General features: G+C 51.5%; 1 protein-coding gene across 6 annotated transcripts in view; it reads right to left on the bottom strand.

Moving 5' to 3' along the window:
• Positions 1–13194, bottom strand: part of GATA4 (GATA binding protein 4) — an 82726-nt gene that overhangs the window by 46481 nt on the left and 23051 nt on the right. For 3 of the 6 annotated variants that reach the window (XM_082726925.1, XM_082726923.1, XM_082726924.1), the window contains one exon: positions 2992–4096. In XM_082726925.1, the coding sequence (XP_082583051.1) occupies positions 2992–3607 (616 nt within the window). In that variant the 5' untranslated portion in view covers positions 3608–4096. Of the gene's footprint in view, positions 1–2991; positions 4097–7919; positions 8168–13194 lie in introns of those variants that run through there. The other 3 variants (XM_082726922.1, XM_082726927.1, XM_082726926.1) reach the window with 2 other exon arrangements.

Genomic DNA, 13194 nt, shown 5'->3' with positions numbered 1-13194 from the left:
TGGCAAATGAGAGTTTAACTTTTCCTGTCTTTTTTCTTTCTTTCTTTTTTTTTTCCTTTTTTTTAAATTGTAGGTGCTATGCTTTCCCTGGCCAACTCCTGCTACTTACCCTTCCAGACCAAATGCAGATGACACCACTTAGGTGAAGACTTCCAGATTCCTGGGCAGAAGAAAGAACCACTTCTGTTTTCTCTCTTTTCCTCTCAGCTCATTACTGCAGCATGCTACTGGGTCATCTACCCATTTTCATGTCTGTTTAGGGTCACCAACCATCCCTGTGTATTTGGGATTGCCCTAGGTTTAGCACTAAAAATCCCAAGTCCTGGGAAACCCTTCAGTCCTGAGAAAATCAGAAAAAAATAGATCACTCTACATGACCATGAGTAGCTGCTTAACAAAATAGCCATCTTTTATGGGCCCAAACCAACTACTTCACAAACACTGCATTATTTTTCTAATATAAGACAACACTGAAGGTAGTTAGGGTTATACCATTTCACAGAAAAAGAGGGGAGACTGAGAGGTAAGTAATTTGCCCAAGATCACAGGGTTACTGAGATTGAATGAACATTTGCCTGTCATTCTACCATGCTCTCTTGCCATCTGGGGGCCCAGTGGCCACTCCAAACAACAGGCTCTCAGTAAATATCATGGAATCAGTAATCACTTGTCATCATGTTTCTATCCCTCAGCATCAGCTAATATGTCGGAGCTGGTCCTCGATAAAGTTAGCAGGCATTTATAGGAGGGGTCAAGGGATAGGATGAAAAGATTAAAAAATATATATTTATTTACATGCACTGTTTTTGTAATTAACTTGCTTTTAGGTAAGTGCCACCTACAGAACATGCTGAGGATGGGAATGCCAGCAGGTTCCACATGTCCCAAGTTCTCTCACAAAGATAACATGGAAGCTTTCATGAAGACCATTTAACACACTTGGCTCTCTATAGAGGAGATAATCCAGCTGCTACGCCAGGTGGGACTTCCTGAACTAGTGGAACAGAGCAGAGTACTGGGAAGACAGGCCACACTTCTCAGCACAGAGATGCCCCTTGGAGTTTAGCTTGTCATCTGCTGACCCTGAAATTTGGGAAACATTACTTACTCCAGCATCCTCTTAAATAGTATGGGTTACATGTTAGAATTTAAATACTGTGTGTACTCACCCAGCACTTTTTTTTTTTTTTTTAAACATTGTTGTGGTTGTAATTCTGATGACCAGAAAAGCATATGCTCCATTTTTGGACTTTGAACTTTTTTTTCCCTAACCAAACACCAAATTCTCATTCCAGGTTACAGGGGTTAGGAAGCAACCTTTCCACTCCCACCACAAGTTACAAGAAATGGAACTCTGGGGCCATTTCTCCCTATTTTAAAACATAATGTCCAGGGAGAGAGTTCTAGAGGCAACGGGGAGTTCTGAGAAAACAGAGCCAAAACTCATGCCCCACCCCCAACCCCAACACACACACACCCAACTACCCACTCCCAGCTGCCATTGTATGGAGATGCTTCAAGCAAGCTATCTGGCTCAGGCCCTAAGAGAGGCTCCAGAGCCAGTTGCCCCTCCTCCCCTGGGGGGTGCCGTCTGGCTCCCCTGAGAAGGGGAGGGGGAAACTAGGAGCCACAGACCCAGCCCCGGCGCCACTTCCATGGTTAATCAGTTTACCTGGGATGTGTATTTGGCTGGACCCCCCTGGGGACCTTCCCTGGCCACCCAGGGTCAGAGGATAATTTAAAAGCTCTTCAAAGCCAGGGCCCTTCTCAGAGCCAGCCTAAGACTGGAAACCTGGGAGGGACAAGCTTTACTCTTCAAAGTGAGAACAAATGTGAAAGGATTTAGCACTTAGTAGGTAGTCAATAAATGTTAACTTTGTTTCTCAGGTCTGCGCTTCCCCTCCCCCGCAAAAACCATCTCCAACCAAACCCAATACTGGCCCTTCCTGAAATTCCACAGGCCATAGGTCGTCTGCATTTTGAACTAGTGGTTCCCACTTCCCTTACTTGCCTTTCCAAAGCAAGCAGACCCTTTCTCAGATTTCATTTTGTTCAGTCTATAAATTGGAGCCAGAGTGCCCACGTTTGCCATAATTCCCAGTTTTGCCATTTCACAGAAAATATTCAATGGTGCCCATTAGGATTGTTATTTCTAACCTCAGCCCTCAGGACAAGAGGACGCTCAACTTAGGGAAACTGCTGCAAAATCTCCATTTAAGTCAGATATTATAGAGAAGCCCTTCTGGGCTTCCGGTGGCTCCCTTGGACGCTGATCAGGTATGCGCTTTCGATACACCCAGCACACGTGCCCCCGCAGACCCGCGCAGGGCGCAGTGCGCTCTGGCCCCGGGGCACCCACAAGGTGCCAGCTTCAGTTCAACCCATCTCCATTGCTCCAGTCCCTCCTTTGTACCAGGTGTGAAATCCCGAAAGGAGAATCATCTGCCACTTGGAAGGATCCTCCAACTGGGCCGACAAATGGCCCAAAAGATCTTGGGCCCTCGCCAATGTAATCAGTTCCCTGCTGGGGACACCAAGGGAGGGCCGAGAGGAAATGGGAGCAGAAACCCCACGATCGCGAACGCTGTCCACCAAGGGCTCTCGGAGCTGCCCCTCCCAGCTCTCCAGTGAGCCTGTCACCCTCCCGCAGTCACCTATAGATGGGCTTGGCGGGGTCATACGAACCCGACGTTTGGGGCTTAACGGGGACACACTCAGACCCTGCCACCCTGCAGTCCTCTCTCTTTCAGAAAAGCACCAGAGAGTAGGCTCCCTCCCGCTTAACAGAATCTGGGCTCTCAGGGGCTGTGACTTTCACTGCCGCCAGCGTTCGGAGCCTCCAGCTTGGGTCTTCCTTGGAAACTCACGCGTCTGTCCCTTCCCTACCGCCCGCCACCCTACACGCACACTTGTGAAAAATTCAATGTTTCCAACAGTGCTCACGACAGCCTGCTCCAGTACCCAGCCCGGGTGCTTGCGCTCAGTACTCACCGAGATTGGGGTGTCGGGCAGCGGGGTTCGCCCTCCCGGGCAAGCTGTGCAGGACCGGGCTGTCGAAGGGACCGGCGGAGGCGGCGGCGGCCGCGGCCCAGGACGCGCCCACGTCGGCCATGTAGGCGGGGTAGGGGCTCGAGTAGGAGCCTGCGAAGCCCGCACGCCCGTACTGCTCGCGGCCCGTCAGGCCCGCACCCGCAGCTCCGCTACCACTGCTGTAGGCCGCGGCTTCCCGGGCCGCGGCGGCGGCGGCGGCGGCCGCCAGGGACCCAGTGGTTCCCGGGAAGGAGAAGCGCGGCGACACCGGCGGGGGCGTGTAGGCGGCTCCCTCGGCTCCCGCCTGGCTCCAGCCCGGACTGCCCTGCTGGGTTCCGGGCCCGGCACCCGACGGGGCCCCACCGGAGCTGCCGCCAGAGGTGGCTCCGGACGCGGCGCCCCCGCCTCCGCCCTGGAGATAAGACAGGCCCAGCACAGATGAGGGCACCCGCGGCGTGGGCACGTAGACTGGCGAGGACGCAGCGCCCGCGCTGTGCATGAAGGCGCCGGGGCCGCCCGCCTCGTAGGCCCCGGGAGGGGGGCCGTGGTTGGCCGCCATGGCCAAGCTCTGGTACATCGCCCCCGCGAGCTCTACGCTTCGGAGTCCCGTCACTCGCGAGTCAAGGCGCGATGCAGCAAGACACAATAATAATAATGATAGAAAAAATAATAATAAGGTACAGGTGAGAGTCTGTCACATAAACGCAGATCAAAAATCAAAAGTAAAGAAAAACCAATCTCTCAAAAACATACACGTATTAAATCCAGCATCGAGCAAAACCGACTCTAGGCTCTTGTTTATAGGAAAATCCCAAATTGAAATTTTGGTTCTTCCTGGAGGTGCTGGAGGAGAGGCTGAATCTACCCCTGGGCCTAGAGGTCCCGAGCGCCTATGAGTGGCAGAAGACGCGGGATGGTGCCTGGGCGCCTGCGTGGGGCACGGGCCTTCGGGTCACGCCGGCGGCTGTCGCCGCGCACAGTCCTCCGGACACCGCAGACTCCGGTGGCGTTGGGTGCAATAGTCTGGTTCCAATGCAGAGGGACCGGCTGCGTCCTTCTACAGGTCCTAAAAGGGGAACAACAAAAAGAGGAAGTTCATTAGGAGCCTCGTTATGCTCGAGGTTGCTTCTTTCGAACTGCTAACCCAAGAAAACAGCACTCTCTCTCAAAGAAGCCTGCGGCTCCCAAGGAAGCTGCGGTCTTTGTCGTGCGGAGGCCCGGGAATCTGGCTGCTTCGTGGAAGCCTAGGGAGGGCAGTTTTAGGGACATGGGGCTTCATGGTTATTGGACCTGTAATTATGGGTAGTGACCCAGGTCATTTTTTTTTTTTTTTGTATTGCTTGTCAGGAACGTCTTTAATTTTGCCTTATTTTTCAAGCATATTCTAGTCACTGTATTTTATAAGTTCAAGGGTTTCAGGTTTCCAGGGCAGTTCCTGGGACCCAAGAAATATCTCTGTCCCACCTAACCCCAAGTGTCCCGGGCGTGAAAAAAACTTTAGATTGCCCGTGAAAGACAAAGACAAACTCTATAAAAACCAGCAACCAAGGAAAATTTTCTTTGTAATCTTTTTTTTTTTTCCTTAAGTAGAGGTAGAGTCTAAATGTTTATATATGAGCACAGTGTCTGGTGAATTTCTGTGAAAAGGATTGTGAAAATTCTTATCCATCCACACACTTTACCATGTGGAAGTCAAATCAGACAAGATATTTTTCCTGCAAACAATATTTTAGCAATGTTGCAGATTGGGTTTCCAAACTAGAAAAGTGAAAGGAATGTCCAAGTTCACTTTACAGAACTACTCCCTGGGTCATCTGGATTTACTGAATGGGTTTTTCCATATAGAATTCCTGGTTCACCCACATAGGGAATCAGAACACCAATGACACTGCTTGAGGGGGAAGAACCATTCATGGGACTTGGTTATATCCTTATATCCTGTGTTTTTATTTTCCCAGGCCATTTTTTTCTGATAAAATAAGGGCTTTACTTTCTGAAGCACCTGCTTTGTTCCAGGTCCTTATTGTCACAGCTTCACTAAGGAAAAGTGTGTCACCTCCATTTACAAAAGATAGAACTGAAGCATCATTAGAGAGTTTTGAAACTTGTCAAAAGATCAAAATACAATTAAGGGGGGTGAGGGACAGAATGTGTGGGCCTCCAGGGTTTGAGCCTGACTGAGACACTCCCACTTTACTCCTTAAGATGAGGTAGTCACTTTTAGCAGTAGTTTCTTTTTCACTGCAATAGTAGAATTAAAGATATTAATTGACCCTTATTACACTAAATCCAGGCTCCATCACTTACTGAATGGATGACTTTAGACACATTAGTTAACCTCTGTGCCTCAGTTTTCTCATTTGCAAAAATGCAAATGTTAAAGGCATCTATCTTGTAGAGTCACTTGAGGATTGTGAGGATTATTATATATTAAGCACTTATAACAGGGTTTTTATAAAAGTTATAACAGGCACAAAGTTCTATACAATTGTTGGCTATTATTATTACAGATTTCTAGTGTGCCAGAAGACAGTGCCTCAGATATAATCATACTATAATAAATGGGCATCTTAATTATTGTAAAAAATTCTGAAAATGGAATTTCTAATACACACTGTATAATGTTTTTAACCATTTTTGCAACATCACTAATGATAATGGAGTTAATAGCACTGTATTCTATAGTCACATGTTAACTCCTAGATAATTTGTCTTTTGCTTTCAAAACTATAAACAAATTATTGGTTTGTTGGACATTTCTTTCCAGTAAGAAGTCTGGCTAGACAGTGGATACAAAAAAATTTGATCTGAGGAGTACCCGTATTAGTCCATGGATATGACTCTTTTTTTAAAAATTTTATTTACTTATTTGACAGAGATCACAAGTAGGCAGAGAGGCAGGCAGAGAGGAGGAAGCAGGCTCCCTGCCCAGCAGAGAGCCCGATGCCGGGCTGGATCTCAGGACCCTGGGATCATGATCTGAGCGGAAGGTAGAGGCTTTAACACACTGAGCCACCCAGGCGCTCCCGTAGATGTGACTCTTGATCTCCTATTTGTGAGTTCAAGCCCCACGGTTGGGTGTAGAGTTTACTTAAAAATAAAATGTTAAAAAAAAATTTTTTTAACTAACTAACTTTTTAAACTAACTTCATTCTTTGAAAATGAAGATAAAAAATAGTAACTTATAAAAATCTCTGGGCTTCAATAAGTAAATACATAGGCTTATTTTGATAAAATATTCAGTATTTAATTTTTACATCAAATAGTTTTTCTATTTCATTGTATTTTCTCTAATATTCAACTTCTGCAGTTCTAAAACATAACATCATAATTGTTTCTCACATAACTGCAGGAAAGGAAGATTTATAATTTTGTAAGACAACTTCCAATATACATACAGACGCTAATTTACAAGCTTTAAAATGTAAATGCTAAAAATGCCATAAATCTAGCATTTGTCTTTATTACATGCTCTGCCTTTTTTAAATGGCTGGTACATTACCTGGGCGTTGGATTACTGAACAACAGAAGGTGGAGAAAATACCCCTCAATATCTTTCTAGAAAGACAAGAAATCATTCTGCCTGTTTCTATTATTAAGCCTGGGTTCAGGCATCCACGGAGGTAGCAGCGCCAGCCACTGAGAATGGCAGGTCGGGCCTCGCCATGGGGGCTCAGGCCTGCTCCCCGGTTTTTCTTCCCTTTCTGGCCACGCATTCCAGTCACCTCAAAATCACAGACCAAACAGGAAATGCTTTCTTAGTGATTTAGCTGACAGCCCTTTCCCGATTTATTTCTGATTGCGGGAGGACTGAAAGCTTGCCCTAATGTCCCCGTCTATATACAAGTCACTCCAGCTCTTTCAGCTCAGCTCGCGTCTCGGTTCTCGGCCTGTTGTGCAGAAAACTGTCACACACCAACGCAACACACTCGCCAGCAATAATAAAATTGGCCGCTGCTGGGGAAGGTGGAGACTCAGAAGTTGGCGGGGGGGTGGTATCCCAATGGAACCTTTCTTTAAAAGCCTGAAACCTGCTCCTGGCTGTCTATTCCTCTTCTGAGGAACCCAGGAAATACTCTCCTGCAGCGCTTCCCCAACCTTCCCCTCAGGGTCACAGCGCTGCCCCAAATCCTACCAGCCCTCGGTCCCTCTCCACCGTTTCCCAACCGAAAGGTCTCTTCTTTCCCTCAGCCTGGTGGCAGTTTACCACCCAGGCATCCTGCTCTCCCTGAAGGACCCCCTGACTCCCAGCTCAAAGCCAAGCGACTCGGCAGCTAGCCGTGGCTGGAGGAGGGACGTCCGTCACTGCTTTCCTCTCGGGTTCCGGCCCTCCGCTACTTTCGCCCAGAAGTAGTGTGAGTGGGTGGGGTTGTTAGCTTCGTGGGTGGTGTTTGACTCCCTGGACCCCAGTCGGGAGGGCTAGGAGGCTGACCAGAAGGGCAAAAAAGGTCCAGGCGCTCAGTAGCCGTTCCCGACTTGGAAGCGCCTCCCTGGGGCCCGAGGCCCAGTCGCGCTGCCTCCCACCACCACTCTATAGAGTCCCGGGAGTCCCGACGGGCCACGCAGCTCCGTCTGAGCCCCTCCGTGAGGCCTGTCCCGGATCAGGTGGTTAGTGTGATTTCGCACGGCCATCATCCCCATCCAGGACCTGCCTGAGAGGTGCAGAAACAAGGGCTGGAGTATACACGCGGTGGCGGGGATTAAAAACGTTCAAGTTCACACACACACACACACACACCCCAAAGCACTTCGAACACCCCTCTTCGCTTTCCCTCCAAATCTTACTTTGATTTAAAGACGCTATTAAGCCAATGCCCGAAGTTGAGCAGTCTTTGACCAATTGGGGGGCGGAGGGGGTGACCAATGTCTCCTTTCCATCCACCAGTTACCTCTCTACTCCTAGGCAAACAGCGCAGAGGAGCCCTGGATTCGCGGACTGCGGGAGAGAGCATGGCGACGGAAGAAAAAGCCGTACCTGCCGGGACCTGAGCCTCCTGGAGGGCGGGCGCGCGCTCCCCTGGGCGCCCCGGGAGCTACCGCAGCAGCGGTGCTTCTCGCAGCCACTGTGCCGGCCGCCTCCGCTTCCCCCAGCTCCCAGCGCGGGTCCCCTCGCCCCTGCGCTCGCGTTCCCGGGCGCTGACTGGCCTGTGGGAGTCACGTGCAAGGGCGAGGGGCGGGGGTGCGCCGCAGAGGCTGCACCTCCGCTCGGCGCCCGGCTGCGGGGCTGTACAAAAAACTCCCCCAGCAGGCAAAGTCCAGGCGCACGGATCTCGGAAAATGCTAAAGCGCCACTGCCGGGGCGCGGGGCTTCACCCACCGCCGTGCCTGAGGTCGATTCGGTTTGCAGTTTTGCTCAGGGTCAGCTTTATTCAGGAGCTCCCTTCTCCTACCTCCTACCTCCTCCCTCCACCCCATCCCCCACCCGCGCCTCCGGGTGGTCCGGGTCTTGCCGCAGCCCTGGACTCGCGGGACAAGGGGCGGGGCTGATAGAAGGAAAGGTGACCTCTTGAGAGAGACCCCTAATATTGGCTGTGGAGCACCGGGTCACCAGGAGAACCCGGCTGGCTGCGAGTCTCCGGGAGGTAGTGGACAGCGGGGATCCTGCTAGCCTCGGACTGCTAGGGGAAAAGACACAAAACCTGGGACTGGCCCACTGAAGTCAGAACGCAGTGAAGGAAGCTTCCCTTTCGCCTTCTCAGCAGCCTGGGGAGTCCGCGAGGCGGCCTCTGCAGCCCTCAATTTTATGTATCTATGCAAAACGTTCACCCTTTCCTGTCGACGCTTCCCATCTCGTATGGCCTCTAAGTTTCAGACCTTTCCGTTTTCCCTGCAGCCTGCCGCGCAGCTGCACCAATCCAAAGGACGTGGCAGGGGCTTGGGGAGCTTGGCAGTGCCCCAGGAAACCAGGAGTCTTCCAGGCAGCTCAGCAACCCCCCCCTCCCCGCCCCAACACACCCAGAGTTGGGGGCGGCAAGGGTGGTAGGCCTGAGTCTGGAGTCAGCGTCAGTGCCTAGAGGCCCCCGCGCAGCGGGGCTGCGAGCCGGAGAGTCCCTCAGACAGGTCTAAAGGTTAATAGAGCAATCACAGGGCCCTATTACCGCGTAAAAATAACCCATCGATTACCGCAGCCTTCAGCCCCAGATAACAGCCGGCCGGTGGCTCTCACGCTTTCGGTTAAACCTTTTTTCCCTCTCCTAAAGCCGAATTTTCTCTCAAGAGCAGGTTTTTCATACCGGATTAGAGGGGTCGGGAGGGGGCCGGGATACCACCCTACACGAAACCGGTGCAGCTGCGAAGGAAGGGTAAGGGGTTACGCCAGCTTCCGCTTTTGGTAATCAGCAGTGTATTCCTGGCCTGCTCGAGGGCAACCCGGGCGCAGAGGACAAGACTAGTACGCGGGGCTGATTGGAAGGAAAACCCCAAAGGGATCGTGGCCAACTCGTGGGGATTCTCAGGAAAATCCCGGAGGAAGAACTGATCGCGGCTGCGCGGGGAGTTCTTTTTCCTGAGCGAAATGTGCGGAGGATCAGAGGGGCCCGAGGGCAGGAGAGAAAACTGAGGCGCGCCCCGCGGAGCTGCCGAAGGTCTGCGTCGGGGCTGGACGCACCCTCGCCGCCCCCACCCGGCCCCCAGGCACCTGCTCACCTAGGCCCCTTCGCGCCCCGGAAACTTGGAATGGTCTGTTTAGGGACCCTGCTCCAGCTTCCTTCAACTCCTCGCCAGCGCCTCTGCAGATTTTAGCCCTGGCAGATCCCAGAAGTCTGGGAACTTAAGAGGGAAGGTGTCCTGGGGACCCGGGAGACTGGAGAGGTTTGTAGAGGACACTCAGCTGGCGCACTTTCAGAGGAATGGCGGCTAAGAGTACGCGACCCCTGCTTGGTCTAAAAGGACATCCCCATTGGCCTATGAGGACTTTCTGGAGAATTAAACGTGTGGGCTTGGACAAGCGGCAAGATGTTGTAGCCTCTCTGTTTTCGGTGGGGATTTGTGGCTCCAGCGAAGCCCTAGGTCTCAGATCCGCCTTGCACCCGAGACCCTCAGAGCTGAGCCTGTGCCCTGAGGATGTTCTTAGCAACACACCAAGGGCTTGGGGCTTAGCATCTGATGGAGTGGCCATCCAAGCGTCCTCACCAAAGCCAAGGACACAGACCACTCCCAGGCGGGCTTCTATTAGCAGTGCTGGATGGCCCACGGCGCGAGAGCGCGTGTGCTGAGGTTTGCTTTAGCTGGGTGCCCTGGGACGAGCCTCCCCCGTCTACTGCTCCCCCACAAGGCCTCCCGGAACCTTAGTCTCCTCCTCCGTGAAGGGGGTTGGGAGGGGGGGCGCAGAACGGGCCCTGCCTGCTCTAAGTGGATGTTGTGAGACCCCTGATGGAAGAGCCTGGTTTTTCTATGAGCTCGCTTGTTAGGAACCCCATATTCACCGGGAGTCCTCTTCTGGCAAGGGACCCGACAGAGCCCTTTTATCCACGCCCCACTCTGGAGCAGTTCAGGTGGGCTGAGGCCTGGGAGCCTTGAGAGATTCGCTCCTTCTAGGAATGCGCCGGGGATAGAGAAATTTGTGTCTTCTTTCTTGCGGCTCTTTTCTCTGGGCCCAGCGCCCCAACTTTCTTCCCAAAGCGTTTAGCTCAAAGACTGTCCAGAAGGTGATTGGCGAGCGGTCTGTTCTCTTCGGGTGTTTGATTTTTCCTCGCTCCCTCCCTCCGTCTTTCGGTCGGCCCCCTCCCTCGCTCGGGCAAGGCAGTAGCCCCCACGTCTGCCGCGCTGTTGCCAGGAGCACGGAGCATTTCAAGGCCTCCCTGGCCCGCCGGCTGGAGGAGGTTTATCGGCTGCCGCTAAGTTCCCAGGCTTCTCTCTCGCTCAGGAGGCCGCTGGGAAACGGGGGAGGGGGGTGCTTTTAGGTTCGGATTCTTGGCTATTTTTAAGGACGTGTCCCTGGGCTGGCCTGGGATGGTGGCCCAACCCCACTCACGTCCTCTTTCCTCTTTTCTTTCCCATAGTCAACAGGGAAATTTTAATACTGTAAAAATCTTTGATCTCTTTTTACTAAGGGCCTGGGCTAATGAAGAGTCATGGCATGAAATTTTAGACAAATAAGAATTACATAGATTCATTGCACACTTTTTAAAAAACTCCCCAGGATACAAGAATAAACTGCATTTTCTTGCTCCCTTAAGGCCTCGGGGACTTGAGCTGGTCCATACCCTAGTAAAATCCCAACTGTAGACTGGACTTGGTGTACAGAGGAATCTGAACTCTAGTTCCCTGAACAAAAGAGTTAATAAACTGTGGACGATGGAAACCACGAAGACACCAGCCAGGGTCTCCCCTGCGGGGTAACCGGATTTCCTGGCGGGACCCGAGCCAGCTTATTGTAAACGCAGCGCAACCTTAGGTGTCAGAATCTCAGATCTGGGTTGGTAAAGCCATTCAGCACCACGCGGAAATCAGCCTCCGTGGCCGCCTTTACAAAAGCCAACAACGCCTGGAAAAACATGGGGCTCGCTCAGTCTTATAATCGGAACAAGAGACCCTCGGAGAGAGAGAGGGAGAACCAGAGAGGGGACTAGGAAGTCCCTCCTAGGGACTAGGAAGTCTTTCGTAACGAATTCTCCGAGATGTAGACGCTTCTCTGTGGACTTGAGCGCAAGGACTCATGACAGACATGCAGAGTGACCCGCGCTGAACGTAGGCTGGGTCTGGCCCCCACACGGCCCTCGAATTTCCCCACCGGGCCTGGGCTTTCCTTCTCTGCCACTCCTAATCCTCACTCGCGTGACCCACCCTGCCCCCTGTGCCACCCCCGCCTTGGGCGGAGCTGGGAGAACCAAATTGCGGAGCCGGGCTAGTCCCCGCTGACGCAAAGTTGGAGAATGAATTGAGCTGCTCGACTACGTAGACCTTTTTTCCCTCCTTGTGCCTGGCGTTTCAACACCCAGAATTTTTTGTGGCGTGGGGCTGGGGGTATCGAGGACATAAAAACACCCTCCCCCTACCACCCAAATGAGCTCAGCACCCCAGGAAGTGATAATCAGCCTCCCGCTGGCAGATGTGAGGAGAGAAGGCAGTAACGCTCTTTTACTCCGTCTTGTTTTTAAAAATACTATTCCATAGGGCGCCTGGGTGGCTCAGTTGGTTAAGCCTGGGACTCGTGATTTCGGCTCAGGTCTTGATCACAGAGTCCTGAGATTGAGTCCCTCTTCCGCTTCGGGCTGGGCGTGGAGCCCACTAAATATTCTCTCGCTCCCGTCCCTCCGCCCCTCCTCCTCTCTAAAAATAATTTAAAAATACTATTCGGTGTTGCAAAGTGAAGCCAAAGTCTTGCTCACAGACCTCCTTTAAAGCCTCCTCGGTGCTTCTGGCCCTAAGGATCCGAGTTTTTGACACACCCCTTAATATTTTATAGTCATTTCCAAATTACCACTCTCAAACTCCATTTTTTTTTTTTTTTGAGGAAACAACAACATTGGGGAGCTAGAAGAAGGAAGAGAGGTGTTACCATCTCACAGGAACAAAAATTCAGAGACCCAGAAAGGTTAAGACAGTTTTCTGAGGTGGCAAATCCAGTGCATTGGACAGTAGGTCTCAGATTTAGATTCCTGAGTCTTAGTTCTTTTTTCCATTCTTATTTAATATTGAGTTTCTATAATGAAATGCTTTTTCTATTTTTTAAATTTTATTTTGTTTTAAAGATTTTGTTTATTTATTTGACAGAGAAAGAGATGGTGAGAGCAGGAACACAGCAGGAAGAGTGGGAGAGGGAGAAGCAGGCTCCCTGAGCAGGGAGCCTGATTCGGGGCTGGATCCCAGGACCCTGAGATCATGACCTGAGCCAAAGGCAAAAGCTTAACGGCTGAGCCACACAGGTGCCTCTCTAATTTTTTTAAAAGTAGGTTCCGGGGCACCTAGGTGGCTCAGTGGGTTAAAGCTTCTGCCTTCAGCTCAGGTCATGATCTCCAGTCCTGGGATCCAGCGCGTCGGGCTCTCTGCTCAGCGGGGAGCCTGCTTCCCCTTCTCTCTCTGCCTGCCTCTCTGCCTACTTGTGATCTGTCTGTCAAATAAATAAATAAAATCTTAAAAAAATAAAAAAAAGTAGGTTCCATGCCTAGCATGGAGCCCAGTGTGAGGCTCGAACTCAAGACCTGAGCTGAGATCAAGAGCTTA

Source organism: Mustela nivalis, assembly GCF_964662115.1.
Source record: "Mustela nivalis genome assembly, chromosome: 4".
Classification (NCBI taxonomy): domain Eukaryota; kingdom Metazoa; phylum Chordata; class Mammalia; order Carnivora; family Mustelidae; genus Mustela; species Mustela nivalis.
This window is presented reverse-complemented; position numbering and strand designations above follow the sequence as displayed.